Source organism: Crocodylus siamensis, chromosome 1 (genome assembly GCF_052110815.1).
Source record: "Crocodylus siamensis isolate JL-2025a chromosome 1, ASM5211081v1, whole genome shotgun sequence".
Lineage (NCBI taxonomy): Eukaryota > Metazoa > Chordata > Crocodylia > Crocodylidae > Crocodylus > Crocodylus siamensis.
Window position 1 is genome coordinate 119,252,377 of NC_143395.1, and position 17,988 is coordinate 119,270,364.

Sequence of the window (17,988 nt, forward strand, 5' to 3'; positions counted from 1 at the left end):
ACACACAATAAGCAGCTTTTCATTTACATTTTGAGAGAGTGATTTAGTATTTCATTCAGATCTCTGCAGGGAGTGGATTTCACAAAAAAGTAGAGTAGTTACTATGAAGATACGATTCCAAAGTCCAGTAGCCTTCAGTTGAGACTGTGGACATGCCTGATGATAACCAAAGTTACATGTTTGAAAGCCTGGGGACATAAGGTGACTAGCAGGCAGGGAGACAGACACAGCTACTGTTGTTATTTAAGAAAATAGTGAGATATTGAGATCAATATATTGTTTTATTGGGAGACTCTAATGGGATTTCGGAGACAAGTAGGAACTACTATTTTCCAACCTGCACTCAATATATTTGCACACTCTGGATTAGTGTTCAAACCCCACCATCTTCCTCTATTTCTAACTTAAGGAAACAAATATGAACTTGACTTCTGAGCTTCTGCAATGGTCCTTTCTTGGCTTTGGCTTTGCAAAACCTTAGTCCTCCACCAGCCCTCCTTTTGCCTTAGCGAAAATCCACAGTTAATCCTCCTGAGCTGGGCTAATAAGACATGGCTTATTTGGCTGCCAAGGCAAGACTATAACATAATCCTTCTTTCATGTAATATCCTAGAACTTACCATCCTGACACACCTGGATGAAGACGTTTAAGTTTTTGTATGATATAAAAAATAAATGCACATTTCACCTGAATTCATAGCATTAGTCGTTAATTGTCATTGGTTTCACTTTAAATGAATGATCAAAGAATCAGTTCAGCTAGATCTGTGCAATAGTTTCATGTAATCCTACTGGCTATATATGATGTATATAACAGTTACAACATGATTCTTTGGTTCTGTATATTGGCTGTGATCTAATTAACAGTGTCTGATATCTCGAATCCTTCAGTGGATTACATTTTTGTGTACAGGCATACCTCGTTTTATTGCGCTTCGCTTTATTGTGCTTCGCAGATATTGCGTTTTTTACAAATTGAAGGTTTGTGGCAACCCTGCATCGAGCAAGTCAAGGAATCTACTCCTGGTGAAGATGCTGTGAACATTGTTGAAATGACAACAAAGGATTTAGAATATTACATAAACTTAGTTGATGAAGCAGCGGCAGGGTTTGAGAGGATTGACTCCAATTTTGAAAGAAGTTCTACTGTGGGTAAAATGCTATCAAACAGCATCGCATGCTACAGAGAAATCTTTCGTGAAAGGAAGAGTCAATCGATGCAGCAAACTTCATTGTTGTCTTATTTTAAGAAATTGCCACAGCCACCCCAACCTTCAGCAACCACCACCCTGATCAGTCAGCAGCCATCAACATCGAGGCAAGACCCTCCACCAGCAAAAAGATTACGACTCGCTGAAGGCTCAGATGATGGTTAGCATTTTTTAGCAATAAAGTATTTTTTAATTAAGGTATGTACATTGTTTTTTTTAGACATAATGCTATTGCACACTTAATAGACTACAGTATAGTGTAAATATAACTTTTATATGCACTGGGAAACCAAAAAATTAGTGTGACTCGCTTTATTGCGATATTCGCTTTATTGAGGTGGTCTGGAACCGAACCCGCAATATCTCCGAGGTATGCCTGTATGTGTTTTCATGTTAATTAAACAAAACACATTTTGGGGTTAATGTTAACAAGTTCTGGTATGTTGATTCTTACTTAGCTTGACTGAAATAAAATAGAATTTCACCATCCATTTCCAGTGGGATCAGAGCCTTTGTCTATCACATAGGCCTTTCACAGGGAATGTCTGATGCAAATCCTTTAGGAATGCAATGGACCTAAACCTTTGCCACAGGCCTCATGATGAAAAGTGAAAGGTTCACAACTCAAGTGTTTTAATGCCTTTAAATGTCATGCTTCAATAAGAAATGTTCTAGACCACGAGAGAAGATTTTTGATCTTTAAGAATAAACTTGATCTTAACCATAATCTTATTTCTGTTGTTATGTTTCTTCAAGCCCCTTTCCTCTTCCACATGTTTCTTACTGTCATAGGTGGCAGAAAGATGGGTCTGATGGGGCAAACTGGGCTGGCTTGGCTCCGGCTTCAGCTCCAGTGCCACTGCCAGGCCCCTCTGCCACAGCACCATACCCAGTGCCCCCTGCTGTGCACTCCTCCGCCACCACATGTACAGCACCAGCGTGCACTGGCCCCACAATGGCCCTGCAGGAGGGAGGATCAGGGTCAGGTGGGCTTGCCCTGCACTGCCCAGCCTCCCCAAATAATATTTTCTCCTGCTGCTTATGCTTACTGTTACCTCCTCTAAAACTAGATTATGAGTACTTTGGAGAAGGACTAGGTCTTTCATATTGTTTTTTAGGTCCTGATATAATATTAATGCTGCTAAAAATAAATAAGCCAGTTTAAAAAAAAAAATGTATGTAAAGATGCAATATTCATTGCCGGTATATTCCTTACATTAGGGTCTAAGGTTCAACCAAGCCCAGAGTCATATTTATTTATTTAGATTTATATCCCACCCTACCCAGGAGGTCTCTGAATAGCTTATAAGAAACAGCCTGGAAGGTAAGAAACAACAACAATAGACTCGCCAGAACTTTAAAACTTCACTTTACCCTACCCGATTTTGTTTCCCTTTCTGTCATCCAGGAGGGCAAACCTTTCTGCCCACCCCAATCATACTTCCAGATCCCAATCCAAAAACAGAGTGGCAATGTAAAGAAACAATACAGACAACCAGACTGAACAGCATGATGGAAGCAACTGTAGTGGTGGGTCTATAGCATTTTTATGATGCACCTCGGGAGGAACAACTGGCACCATACCTGCAGGTTAGGGAACTCCCCTCTTGTCAGCATGAAGGCGGAAAGGGATCTGGGGGTCATCATTGACTCCAAGATGAACATGGGCCAGCAGTGTCGGGAGGTAGTTAGGAATGCCAGCCGCACCTTGGCATGCATCCACAGATGCATCTCGAGCAGGTCCAAGGAGGTGATCCTCCCCCTCTATGCGGCACTGGTCAGGCCGCAGTTGGAGTACTGCGTCCAGTTCTGGGCGCCACACTTCAAGAGGGATGTGGACAGCATGGAGAGGGTCCAGAGGAAGGCCACTCATATGATCGGGGACAACAGGGCAGGCGCTATGAGGAGAGGCAACGGGACCTGAACCTGTTCAGCCTCCAAAAGAGAAGGCTGAGGGGGGGATCTTGTGGCCTGTTATAAACTAGTCAGGGGGGATCAGCAGGCACTGGGGGAGTCACTGTTCCCCCGAGCACTGCCAGGAGTGACCAGGAATAATGGTCACAAGCTGGCAGAGGGTAGGTTTAAGTTAGATATCAGGAGGCGCTACTTCACGGTCAGGGCGGCTAGGGTCTGGATCCAACTTCCAAGAGAAGTGGTGCAGGCTCCTACCCTGGGGGTGTTTAAGAGGAGGTTAGATGAACACCTTGCTGGGGTCGTTTGACCCCAGTACTCTTTCCTGCCATGGCAGGGGGTCAGACTAGATGATCTGCTCAGGTCCCTTCTGACCCTAGAAACTATGAAACTATGAAACTATATTTCTTAAAAATCAGCCACAATAGGCCCTAGTTCAACAAAACACTTTAATGTATACAGGTTTCCCTTGATTTATGCTGTACATGTGTTCCTGGAGAACGGTACATATATCAAATTTGCATAAAGTGAACCCATTTTACAATGTAACAAATAGGGATAGGTTCCCATGGCAGGCAGCTGGTGTTGGCTGCTTCCAGGGCCGCTGAAGCCGGGGGTGGGGTGAGTGCTCCGCCCTGCTCTGCCTGGGCCTCTGCTTGTCTGGTCTCACCGTAGCCTGTGCTGGAGTGGCCACAGAAGCAGCGAACACCAGCCGCTTGCACATGGTGCAGCCCAAGAGCTGGGGTGAGCCAGGCAGAGCATGGTGTAGCCCAGCGGCTTCAGGCAGCTGGCGCCAGCCACTCCTGGGGCCACTGCAGCAGAGACTGGGGTGAGTGGAACCGTGGCCCTTTCCCCTCCTCCCAAAGACTTACCCATTTGGGGGGGGGGGCATCTATGTTGATCGCATAAGAGTGAATTTACTTTGCATGTAACGAATTATGGGTCTAAATATGCTCATTGCGTAAGAGTGAATTCTCATGTAAAGAACCCACATAAATTGAGGGAAACCCATATTTAACTTTGATATCAGTGGGCATTCTTTAAGTTCTTTAAGGACCTGGAGCCTGTTGGCTCTTCCAGTGTGGGATCACATATTGATTTCCAGAGAACTGAGAACCTGGTCTTTAAAAGTCAAGCTAGAAGGAAAAAGACATAAGTGCATTTGGTTCTTCCTGCTTCCCCATTTCAGAACTGTCAAATCTAGTTTATGAATCAAGGCTGAGGAATGAGGCTATGTTTTACAATGATTTAACCTTGTGTAATGTACATGTAAGTGTGTAACAGAAGGAGGAACCAGTGGGTAGTCTGCAGAGCTGTGATGACTTAATTTGGACAACTCCCAGAAGCCCCAGGGACTAGGGTCAAGGGAAAAAGGAAGAGGAAGCTTGAGGCTGGAATAAAGGGAGGAGAAAGCAGTGTGTACATGGCACCTGGTCAGCCCTACACAGAGGAGTGAACAGTGGAGCTAGAGATCTCGCTGGCTCTGTCAGCCAGGACTGTGGACTGAAGAGCTGGCTTTAGATTTGGGGACCAAAGCAGATTTGCTGTTTGAGTGCTCTAGGGACTGAAGGCTTGTTTGGGGACACCTCTGGAGGGGTGTGTGTGTATGTATGTGGGGGGGGGTGCTGCATATATCTTACCACAGTGTTGATATTTATTTACTTTTTAACTGTTCCCTTCCTTTGGCCTGTTGGCTTCTGACCCTGACCCCTGTGATTTTCTGTGTAAAAGTGGGAACCCCCCCCCTTGCTTCTTGTGCCAGTTAGTGTGCTGCAGGGTAGGCACACTTGTTTAACTTGATCATATACTTGGCAAACTAATTAAACATGGCATTTTCCTCCTTTAATAGATATATCCTTATGCATCTGAAACTGTTCTTTTCCTAACTTATGTTATATATCTATATCTATACCTATATCGATATCGATCTAAATCTATCTATAGATATAAAAATATAGCTATGTATATGTATATATGTGTGTGTGTATGTATATGTGTGTGTATGTATATATAGATATAAAAAATAAGTTAAGCAAAGAACAGTTTCAGCTGTATAAGGATCGATCTGTCTGTCTGTCTATAACACATTGTATAAGACCAAAAAGAAGTGCAAAATGGTGGTTTTAGATTAAGGTAATCTCTCTGAACTATTTCTTTAATTTGGTCCTGCATCAAAGTCTGTTGATTCAGGTTGTTCTAATCATACCACTCAATTAACGAGAGCTTACACATAATAATAATTATAATAATAATTAACACGTCTGTCTTTTCGGACAGTGTGTGGTCTACTGTCATCATGTTAGTAAGTTTACAGTTTTTTGCTTATTTTGACAGGATCTCAATAACATAGTATGGGACAGCAGATGTTCTTGCTGTAATTTGATAGTCATTTCTACTCTGTACTTTCTAATTTGTATGGTAATCAAGGATAGAGGATCTGACAAGACCAAGGCCTCTGTCAGGCTCCCACCCCACTCTACCTCAGGGATCCCTGACCTGAAAAAAGAACAAACAGTTCTACAGTAAAGCTGTTTCATTTTGTGCTGTACCTTGTCTTCTTTAGTAGTGAGACTAAAGAGCACTGGGTAAAATCATTTGGACTGTTTTCCATCCTTGCCAAACTTACTCTCTGATTGGAAAAATTGTTTTTAAACAGGCAGTAGAAACATATTCCTTGTGCATCAGTCTAATACAACTTATCAGGAATAGAAACCTATTGAACGTAATAGTCTCTACTGTGATAGGCTGAAATACCCAGTAACTGTCAGCAGCAAAAATCAAGAAGCGTCAGCTCTAATGATTGAGAAGAATGCAGCTCACAGTGACAGGGAATGGATGCCATTAGAAGATGGTCTTAAACATACTTACACATTTTTAAATGACAATTTTTTAAGTGAAACTTACCAGGGACCTAACCTGAGTTTGAGCCTGTATAGACATACAATGCAGATAGTCAAGATAGTCAATTATTTCTTGTCAATGTTTTAAAATTATTTTAAATGTTCAACGTTTAAAAATTATATGGTTTTGTTTTTTTCACAGCCCCAAAGTGTGACAGATCCTTGAAATATATTGTAATCCTTGAGATAAGAATTTTTTAGGGGTGTTAATTTTTAATGCATCAATTGTGTAGTTGGGAGAGATCTTTATGTAAGCTCTTGCATTTTATGCTCCAAAACTTGTCTTAGATCTGTTCCAGCTATATAGGTGATCTAATAAAATATATCACTCCCCTGAAACATTTTTGCCTCTCACATATTTCCTCTACCATCATGGCTACAACATCACTCCAACATTACCGTACTATTGTAATCCTTTTATTCTGAGGGTCATTACAGTACTTTGCAATTAGTTAATCCTCACAGCAACACAATGAGTGAGTTAGGTAGTATTTTATTTATTTTTTCAGATTGGATAAACTAAACATGAAGAGAATAAATTACGCAAGTTTACACACATTAGTGGCTGATAATAGAACGCAGGAGTCTTGCTATCTCTCTTCTGTGGACAATAAAACTGTAGTATCATTCTTTTTTTATTACATAATTGTCATCGTTGTGTTTTTTAGGCCACTTTAGTGTAACTTATTGAAAGCAAAACTTAGAATGGAAGCACAGGTTCAGACTTATCTATATATCCACTGTCATCACTTTTGTATGAAAGTATAAACATAACCCTAGCGTGCCTTTTTTGGGCAGAGATATTCAATTCCTTGTGATTAGAGCTGTAGTGAGAAATTTAAAATAAATCATTATAGAAACTTGCATCTGCATTCATATATTTTTTGATTTATAATTGTTTTTTCTTTCTCCTCTGGATTTACAGGGCACAATGACTACATGTGTCCTGCTACTAATCAGTGTACCATTGACAAGAACCGGAGAAAGAGCTGCCAAGCTTGCCGACTACGAAAGTGCTATGAAGTGGGAATGATGAAAGGTGGTATGTACACAGTGATTTAACACAAGATTTTAGCAAAGATGGCTGGTTAACTTAATGCCCTCTAAGTTCACTGGACAATTGACACAGTTCCTGGTGAAAATAGCAATTGATTCTGTGGGACTAAAGTAGTGAATATAAACAACTGCATAGTGAGAGCTTTGGTCTTATTGAAATCAATGGGAATTTAGCCACTGACTTCACTGAAGGTAGGATTTCACAGCTCATAACAATTAATTTATTTTCTGGATTTGTCTGGCTCTAGGTTATCATTAATGAAATTTAGCTTAGATTTCAAGTCATTTTTAGTATTCCATTCAGTATTTTGTATGGAATAAATGTATAGTTTTCACTCAGTTCCTGCTGGGTAGGTGGCTCCCTTCTAAAGCAAGCTTCCTAGTTGGTTCCTGGACAGTTTTTGAGGCTAATGGATGACAAATTACCTTGTCAGATATGCAGCATATTGTTAGGGCCATATGGAGGGCCCAGCTGCTTACTCTACTTGTTCTATGGATTAAAATGAGTCTCCACCTTCAGAGCTGCCATTATAGCTCTGCACAAGTGGGCAGTGCATCTGAATGAATTCCTGTAATACTGGGGGAATTATTTTAACCTCACATATACAGTGTTAAATTGCAAAGAATTGTTTAGAAGTCATTGGTCATATATTAGTGCAACAGTGACATTGGAAGAGAATTAGCCCCCAAAAGCTAAAACAGAATCCTGCACATCCCCAGCATAGCTGTATTATCAATGTAACGTCTTTAGAAGGAAAATTGGAGTAGGGGAGGTTGAGGCCACCACTGGGCTGGCCCCAGAAGGCTTATCTGGGGTCCTGGGGACCTCCCATGGCTGCAGCAGTGGCAATCCTGCCATGCAAAGCCTGGCTGGCAGACAGAGTATAGTTCTGGCTGGCCAGCCTCTGGTTTTGAGTGGTGCATGCTGCCCCAATGTGTGCTGTTCAGCCTTTTCTTCTGTAGGCTTTTTTGACCCTTGGATATTCAGGGGTCAAGCTCCCCCCTTCTCTCCCCCCCCACAGCACAGACAGCAAATGAATGTGTGGTATATGGTGCTGTAAACATATCTTAATGAAAATATATTTCAAAGTAACTTTTGTTAATTGAAAACATCTATTTTAATGCAATCTTGTAGAAATTTTTAAGCCTCCCTTAACATTGGTTTAAAAATCTCCTCAGTATTTATGACTAATTTTATTGGAAAGTTATCCCAATTCTTGACAATGGAAAACCCAAGTTGTGGGTTCACCTTAATGTAGGCAAGTCTTAGGAGATGTTTGGGAGAACAAAATGTTTAAGAAGATGGTGAAGAAGCTGACTTCCTCCAGTGAAATTTCCTGCTCTCCAGTTACAGTGGTAATCTGAAACCTGTGAGTTCCTGTTGGATTCATCATTACTAGATGTAAGCTAGTTTCTGAAGTGAGAAATGGCTTCTTCTATGCCAGGGTTGAGCAATTATATCAGGCGGAGGGCTGCTTAGTGAATTTTGGCAAGCTGTCGAGGGCTGCATGAGAAGCTCTGCACCTTGACAGGTGCCCTGTCCCCTGGTCGCCATCTTGGGGCCAGAAGTCCCACCCCTGACCTCTGACCCTTGCCACCGGCAGTCCCTCCCCTTGCCTGTGAAAGTACTCCTTCACGGAAGAGGGTTTCTTATCTTAGAACTGGAAAGAAGACAAATTATGTTCTAAAAATCAAATACCCATAATATTATATTTTAATTCAATTAAAAACATATATATTTTTGTCCTGATATGTGTGTGTTTCTGCTTTATATGTAGAAGTGATTGCATAATAGCTCAAAATGCAGTCTTACCCTTGCATAGTGTGTGGGGTGTGCAGGGGTGTTGGGGCCATTACCCCTGGGGTGGTGGCACCCACTAGAGCCTCTCATGGTGGGGGCAGCCAGGCCATTGCTGCCCCAAGCCTCAGGCACGTGATTCAAACTCTGCGCTACCTCCCTGCACTTCCAATGCCCTGGGCCATGTCTCCACTAACTTGTGCCACCCCCAAGTGGTCCCAGGCACCCCCTGCACTGCTCCCAGGGCTGGACGGGGGGGCTGAGAGCCAGTGACAGCCGGGCAGTGCCCTGGCAGGGCACAGAGCAGGGTGTCAGGAGTCTGGGGTGCAGCTGGCTGGATTCTGTGGAGCTGGGCTGGTGTGCCGAAGCACGGAGAGAGGGGAGCCACCCCACTTTTGGCCCCAATGGTGCTGGCCCCAGAACACCAGTGCTGGCTCCCACATGCTCCCTTGCTCTCAGCTCCCTGCTCTAGCCCTGTGGTCAGGCAGGGACCAGTGTACACAGCCCCGATCCCCCTCTTACCTGAGTTTCCCGCTCTGGCACAGGTGGGAACAGCCCCATGGTCCTAGGCCAGAAGCCTCTGCTAGGTAGGGGCTTCCAGCTGGGGCAGGAGTGGGGCCTGGCAGGCCCTGCTCTTCCAGGGGCCTGCCATGGCTTCCCCTGGGTCATACTGCCCTTGTCTCCTGTCATTTTTGACAGGAGCCAGAGGCAAATAAATATTTAAATTAAAAAAAAATATTTAGGGGCTCTGTGGGCCAGACAGAATGGCCTAATGGGCTGGATCTGGCCTGTGGGCCGTATTTTGCCCACCCCTGTTCTGTGCTGTACCAGAAGGAGCTAATTTTCTTAATGAGGATCTGGGTTCAGTGAACCTTGTGTGTGTTACCTACAGAATGGATCGTAGTACCCATCCATAACTGGACCCAAATCTAAGGGCATTACAGCTTGTTTTGTGTAAAAATACAGCTGTCCACCTCTTTAATAGGAAGAATAACTGAGAACTTATTTTATTCTTAGTACTAGGCTCCACTGACCTCCATTTTCTTTTTGGTATTGGTTCAAGGTTTAAGCCTGAAATGTATTTAGGCCTGATATAACAGGAACAACTGAAGACTCATGCTACTCTGGTACATTTCAAGTACTTAATCAGTGCAGTCCCTTCATTGCACGTAACTAATTAGGGACATCGAGCAGTAGGCTTTCTTGGTCAAAGGCCTGTTGGGAATGACCAAATGAAAGAGATGAGACTGAGCCAAAGTCTTTTTTCAGGATACATGGGGAAAAAGTAATCTTTTTTGCAGACAGCTTCTTATGATATGAGTCCTAACCCTTAACTAGGACTTCTGGGTGCTATCTGAATATAAATTACATGATGATAACAAAAGACAGGAAAAATGAGAGAGAGAGCAGGAGAAAGAGAGTGAGTGAGCAAGCAACGTGCAAAGGAACCCAGAAGACTTAAATGGCAAAGCCCATTATAGACAGCTTTTCAAACCTCAGTTACATTCATGAATGACTGCCTCAGCTGAGGTAAATCTCCTCTGAGTAGCGTTGATTAGACAGTGGCTCTACTGTCTTCAGTAGAGCCACTGTACTGATTCTTTGGAGAGGAACTGAATTTTTTTACCTCTGATTCATGGGCATCAAATTCGGACCCCCTACGCTTTTCATTCACAGCAGAAACTTCAGTTATAATGATGGGAAACTTTGTTTCCATAGAATAATAATTTAGTAAGTATGTATAAGCATGTTGGTAATTTCAGTATCACACACAATAAAATGTCTCACTCTTTAGACATGCCTGTTATGTTTTATCTTTCTCTTCCTCTTCCTTATTTGTGTTTCTCTCCTTATTTTTTCCCTTCTTTCCCTTTTTACTTCCTTTCCTGCAGCAGTTCCCCAGATTCCATTGTTCTGAGCTTCTCTTTTACTCCATCCCTATTCCATATTTTAAAATGATCAGCAGTACAAAGTTGTTGACAGATTTTTTTGATACTTTATTAAGATTAGTTTAAAGCTGATGATTTCATAATTCTGAAGCTGGTCTGTTCCTTGGCTGACTGCAGAGTGAGGAAGATAATGCTGCATTTATTTACCTTTGGCTCATCCCCACTGTGGGGGCAGGAAAATTTTATTTAATATAAAAGCTGAGATTCAGCATAATCTGAATATATTCTGCAGGTACTTTAAATACATCAGATGAGCAGGGCCTGGTTTAAATCATGACCCCGGCATGCTAATATTGTGGCCCAGTTGTGGCAGGGGCTGCCATTTTCATGCCCAGATTGTGACACCCCCTCCCACACCCTGACTGGCTGAGGAGGCAGGTTTAGGGCCAGGTTTAATGGCAGTAGCAGAGACCTTGCCCCCAAGGCCTGTGATCACTGCTGAAAAGCCTATGTCTCCATCCCCATGGGGTAGGAGAGGGGCTCTTAGCTCTTTCAGGTGGGAAAACTGGGGCACTGGGGGTTTGGGGCTCCTAGGGGCTGCCTTGGCAGATGGCCCTGGCACCAGGTGGAGGAAGGGCTGTTTGCTTCTCCATGTGTATGTTCTCTCCCCTTGCCCCCAACCCCTGAAGCCCCAGTTTTCCTGCCCAGAGGAGCAAACAGCTCCTCCCCTACCCATCCCCAAGCTACCTTCTCCCCCCAACCCTTTTGTGACCTCTCCCCCACAACCCCACCTTGGGCTACTAGGCTTTTGCTTTCCCCAGCCTGCAGGAGCCATCTTGTTGCAATAAAATGCCATGATATGGATGTTTCCTGGAGGATATTGTTGAAAATCACATTTTTCCTGAAAATTACTTAATTTTGTGGTTTTCATGAAAAATGCAAAAGCACGATTTAAATCAGGTCCTACAGATGAGATTGATCTGATCACAGGCCATATATTTGACGCCTCAACCTATCAATTTTGTTTTCACGGTTGTTAAAGTCTAAGAGACAGTTAATTATAACAAGATCTGAAAGGAGTTGATTTTTCTTCTACGTTCTGTAGTCAACTAGTTGCTTACTAACCCCACTAGTAATCTCATGCATATCAAACAAAGAGTGGGAAGGGTAGAACTATTTTTCCTTGAGTGGAGAAGGTGTTAGGCACCCAGGTTTCCTGTACAGTGAACACAACACTTTTATTTTGGAAGAACAAGGAGCAATATGATAGAACAAGGAGCAATGGTCTCAAGTTGCAGCAAGGGAAGTTTAGGTTAGATATTAGGAAGAATTATCTTACTAGGAGGGTAGTAAAATACTGGAACAGGTTACCCAGGGAGGTGGTGGAAGCTCCACCCTTGGAGGTTTTCAAAACCCAGCTAACAAGGCCCTGGCTGGGATGATCTAGTTGGGGATGGTCCTGTTTTGAGCAGGGGGTTGGACTAATTGACCTCCTGAGGTCCCTTCGAGCCATAACTTTCCATGATTCTATGAATGTGGAGACCTGAGTGACCCAAGGGCAACCTGAATCTCTCAGTTGCTCAGCAGGATGTCTATAGGTAGTAGATAGGGATGTGTGGATTAATTCAGGGGTATGCCTGAATTTCTGCAACTCCTCGGAGCATAGGCATCCAACTCAGAACTGCAAGGGAAACAATTTAGTTGGTTTAGGATCCTGGTAGCAGGGACTGGAGGCCACTGCCTTGTTCCTCACTGGACCGCAGAGTCGCACTTCCTCTTCCTTGTTCCCTGGTCTCTTTTTTACATTTACATTAGGCAGCCAAACCCATAATATCAGTGAAGCTCAGTAATGAATAGCGGGTGCTACCAAAGGAGTCTGCAAAACAATAGGGATAAAATCACAGCCCATTGGTTCCAGTTAGCTGAAGAAAAACAAACCATTTTCTACTTCCATAATTGAGGAGGTTTGAGAACTATGCAGGAGACAAATACTATAATAAATTCACAGAAGAATTAAAATAGGAAAACACTAGTTTCGGAAAAACAATTAAGATTGGTGAACAGAATTAAGACACACATGCAGAATCAACTCTAACACAGACTAAAGAATATTATTTCAAAATATTTTTAAATGATCAGTAGAAACAGACCCACATATTCCAGACCTATGGAAGAGAATCATGTTTTGGAAAATAAAATATGAGGATAATCTAGTTAGTCACACCAATAATGCTGCGTGGATTAAAGAAGATGTTCGATACATTGAAATTCTAAATATAAACAGAAATGGCCAGGAATGCCCTTAAAGAAGTAAAGACCTGGGAAAGTGCTAGAGCGAGAGGGTATCAATATTATTTTAGCTGAAATGTTAAATATCTTTGTAGAATACCTATGCTCATAAATCCAGTAAAATCACAGACAGTTACTGAAACAAATAAGATATGCTGTCAGAGTTTGCACAAAACCAGCATAAGCTGGATTCTGGGAAAGGAATAGCCAAGCATTCATTTCCCTTCACTGGGACTCGTGCAGCTAGTAGGATGCTGGTGCATCACAAGTGGTAGGAGCACAAAGATGATGTAGTGACAGAAAATGACTAAGTGATGATCCTTTGTGGCTTCACTAGTGAGAACCTGAAAAATGGGAAGCCTCAGTATCATGCTGATGGAAGTAATTGATACAGACATTGTTTATCTAGGAGATGAGCATCTGGCAGAGATAAAAAAAGAAAACACCTTCAAAAATTGACCCCTTAGAGCAGACGTGCAAAGAAAATAGAAAAAAGAGGCAAATACATAACCTTTTCAAGGGTGCTCTGGGACTCCCACCCAAAGCTGTGGAGGACCACATCAGTTTCGTGGACATTTTCAACAGTGTGTCTGGTGTCTCCAAAAGCTGTTGCTTTGAAGAAATCCCCAATATTGTGTGAATTTGCTCTGTTGGTAACCGTCTGACTCAGTTACATGTCAAAGACTGCCAAATTCCAGATCATGAGGCTACTTTATGAGGCTGTAATATACATAACTAAGTAGAACTAGCTCTTACACAGTACAGAGAATATACTCAAAATACGTCAATAACACATTATTAGTCTCATTTTACAGGTGCTTTTCCCCATGGTTGCATGGAGGATGAAAGGGTGTTCCTTTTTACCGCAGCATTTACAAGGCCACACATGACCATTAGTCTGAGGCAGGAGCCAGCAACATACACCTTGGCCCACGGAGCCACTGGACCTGGTCTGCAGAGCTGGAGGACTTTGCCTTTGCTTATGCTTGAACCCACCTGGCTTGTATCTGACAAGAGCTGGGAGGGTAGGGAGAAGCAGCAGCAGCACAGGTATAGGTATAGCTGGCTCCAGCAGAACTCCTCATGGCCCAGACCCAGTATGGGCATGGTTGTGGGCAGAGGCAAAGACCTCTAGCTCTGCAGGCCAGATCTAGTGGCTGTGCATGTTGGATCTGGCCCATGTGCCATATATTGCCACGCCCTGCTATAGCTGTCTTTCATTTCCTTCATCAAAGAAAGAACAAAGCAGCTTTACACATGGTGCCTTGTGATGGCAAAGAAATAAAGTCAATCAAAGCCATGCCAAAAATTGCCATAGGATTATTCATTAGACTCTCAAAGAGGTATTATTTTGGGCAGACAGTTACTTCCCTTACAGCCCCCTTCTCTGATTCCATTAACTTTCATATCCAAAGTCTTGAACCTTAAGCTGTAGGCGGTAACATTCAGTCTATGACAACGGTGTAATTTTATTTTAACTGACAATTTATATCTTAGATCTAGTTTGTGGCCAGATTTATATCTTAGATCTAGTTTGTGGCCAGATGTTTGTTTGGAGCCATAAACTACCTTGGGACAGCCTGACATATGTGTAGTTAGCCAGGAGCTTCACAATCAGGCCTAAAGAATTGTCTTGTGTGAAGATGTTGAAGTCATTTAATACATTAGCCTAAGCACCTTCTAATGCTAGTATAATGAACCCAAGGCAGTAATCTCTGGAAACTTCAGGACAGCCTAGTGATTTGTTAGACTCACACTATCCTGAGCACTATATTAGAGAATAACTTTAATCCAGACCCTGTTTTGGAGCAGTATATCTGGTATATCTTCTAGCATGTCGCACCTTGCTTCCGTTCAGTTATTGTTGAAGCTGGTACCCAACTGGAAATGGATAGACCAGTACTGGTCTTTCAGTGTCATGTAGCTAGGCTGGAACACTTAGACAAGACACAAAAATTGAAAATCAGAGGACAGAAAAAAAGTCATCTTGTCTTCCTACTCATGAGGAACTTCCAAAACTTCTGATTTTTGTCTTTTATGGAGGAGTGCTAGGCTTTGTTTATGAATACTGTATGTCCTGTTGTTAAACTACCAAACAAGAACAAGCCAGATAATTATTAAAAGCATTCTCAGAAGCAGAGATAAGCAAATGTTTAATGCAACAACTGGAAACACTCCAGACATTATAGTCTGCCATGCAATTATCCTTTAGAGCTACATTTTATTAAAATAGGAATTGGTGAATGAAAAAAAAAGCAGCTTAGCAACATGAAACTATTTGTGTTGTGTCGGACAAGAATTTCTATAGTATTTACTTGACATGCTGTGCTGTCCTCATACAAATTAGTGTAGGCAGTAGGCACTGATATAGACATGAAAAATTGTGCATTTGCAATCAGTAATTGATTGAAAGGATGTAGCCAAAATATTTTAAAACAATGTTTTCTCAATGTTTATAATCGTCTCTAGGCAGAGAGCTCAAGCTTTTGACTGAAATTTCTAGTGAACAATCTACACACGTGCAGAATGGTTTATAGTTGTACGGTTATCTCAAAGTTTCTTTTTTTTCCTGACCAAACCAAAAGGAGCAGTTCTATTGAAATGTGATTCTCATCTGCATCTGTATATCTGTGTTTATATCTGCAAGACTTTTTTCTCCTTATGTTGTATAATTTTTGTCATATTTTACACATGTATGTTTGAATTATTTGAGCAGAGCTTAGTTGTTTATTTACCTACATTTAAATCTTATTTATTTTTAACTATGACATGCTTTTTTTTGCTAAGAAGTATGATAATGAAAAATCCTGTACGTAAAGGTAACAGAGGGTTTTTTTATCTGTTGTTTTCCTTTAATTAGGATAAGCACAGAATTTAGCCTCACTGCAGGGTTACCCCAACTTCTTCATGCAACCAAGGACCTTAAAGAAGATCATCAGCTTCCCTGGTTGTCATCAACTTGCACTGTCCTAAGAAGTTTGAGGTTTATTCAGAAAATTAAGCCAGTCTTTCTGTTGAGTTTCAGAACTCCTTAGCTTCCAAGTACTTCTGACCCCTTCTTGCTTAATATACAGCATCCAATTCTGGTACTGCCATCATGGGATATTAGATTAATAATACTCTAGTGGATAATTTAGTCTAAGAAGTTTTGAGGTTTCCAAAATGAATTGGCTTCAATCTTTCTCTGTCTCTTAATACTGGTGCAATTGGATTCTCAGGACTGATTTTTTTTTTCTTTGAGGTGTAGCTTAACCAAATCTTGACAACTCCTGGTTATATGAAGTGTTTGTCACTCATTGAAGTGTTTGTGGCTTGAACACTGGGATTGCATGGAAATGCTGCTGTTTTTGCTTGATGCCAAGCAGATGTGATATGGGACATCACCTGCAGCTTTGTGGTGCATACATATATTTATATTAATATTGTCCTTAAATGACTGATGACTGTGTGTAATACAAATAAATTATATGTAAAATAGATAATGAAGAGGTATGAGTCTTGTGTGATTCTCTGAGTAAGGGCATTTTAGGCAGTGGAACAATTTCCTATCACAATCCCCTTGAGTTTAGTATGAGAGAAGGGCCTAAATTAATTCTTGGCGTCCCCAGTTCCATTCAAAGTTGATTGAGTTATCTCTTATTCATCAGTCATTATAGAGACAGCCAGAATAATGTGCATGGATGTGTGCTCCTTGTTCACAGGCAAGAGAAAATTTCCCCTCAATTAAACTGCTTCGGGTTCTCTCTTAAGATATTTCTAAACTATAAAAATAATCTGACTGCAGTACACCTAGGCGTGACCTTGTTCACTTTAGTCAAGCTAACAAAGGTAACAGCAATGTAGATGGGGCAGCACAGGCTTCAACGTAATTGTTAATAACCTGAGTGACTGTAATGAATTTCCCTGATGGGCTTATATACCTTATATGTCTGTAATGTTGCAGCCTCCTTCCTGTTGTTACCCATGCAAGATGGGCTATGCTATGCCCACGTACTTTCAGTTTCACCCTATGGCTTGGAACCCAATTAGGAAATATCTGGGATGCTGGCAGTTCATAGGGGAAGTTAGAGATGGTTCTTTGCTAATTTCTAGATAATTTTTCTCAAAAATTGAAGATTGGAGTGTTTATTAGTTTGCAAGACTATTGGGCTAGGGACAGACATTCATAAGCTGGTTTAAGTGATCAGAAACTGGTTTAAACCTGTAACAAAACAGACATTCAGTGCACATAAACTAGTTTGAAAATGGCTGAAACCAGTTTGAAATAAACCTGGTTGAATGTAGTATCAGACTTAACTGATTTGGGTCAAACCAGTTTAAGCAATGTCTGTTCCACACCCCTTCCTGGTTTAACTTAAACCAGAATCCCCCGGCATCATAGATGCTTTTCAGCCCTGGACAGGGCTGTCTGTTCCAGAGAACAGGCTGGTCCTGCCCCTCTGCCTGACTTCCCCTTCCTTCACTGCCCCCCACCCCGCACTCCCTGCTCAAGCAGGGATCCCCACTTCCCGTATCCCACAGCACAGACCATAGCCAGCATGTGGTATGCTAGCTAAGGCTGAGAGGTGTCTGTGTAAGGCAAGCAGGACAAAAGCAGACAGGACAGTGTCAGCTGAGGTCTTTTTAGAGCTAATCAGCAGGTCAGCTGGTAACATCTCTCTGTTCCTTCCTTGGAAAAAAGTTGTTTAAAAAGAACTTGAACTAATGAAACAAGCTTTTGTTTTCTTGATGGGCTGATAAATGCTGTGTTATTCCCTGTGTAAGTCCCTTCTCTGTAAATAAATGCTGTGTAACTCCATGCTGGCTCTGTCACTGGTCAGGAGCATCAGGGGAGGGTGGGGGAGAACTTCCTAATCAGAGCATCCTGCCAGGGCCTGGCCACGCCCCACCTCAGCTCAGCACTGTAGGAGGAAAGGGAGAGCTGCTCTAGTGTC

At 42.1% G+C, this 17,988-nt stretch overlaps 1 protein-coding gene across 2 annotated transcripts in view; it reads left to right on the forward strand.

Annotated features, from left to right (window-relative positions):
• Positions 1-17,988, forward strand: part of ESR1 (estrogen receptor 1) — a 215,894-nt gene that overhangs the window by 77,493 nt on the left and 120,413 nt on the right. For both annotated transcript variants that reach the window (XM_090041560.1, XM_090041559.1), the window contains one exon: positions 6,948-7,064. In XM_090041560.1, the coding sequence (XP_089897686.1) occupies positions 6,948-7,064 (117 nt within the window). The remainder of the gene's footprint in view (positions 1-6,947; positions 7,065-17,988) is intronic.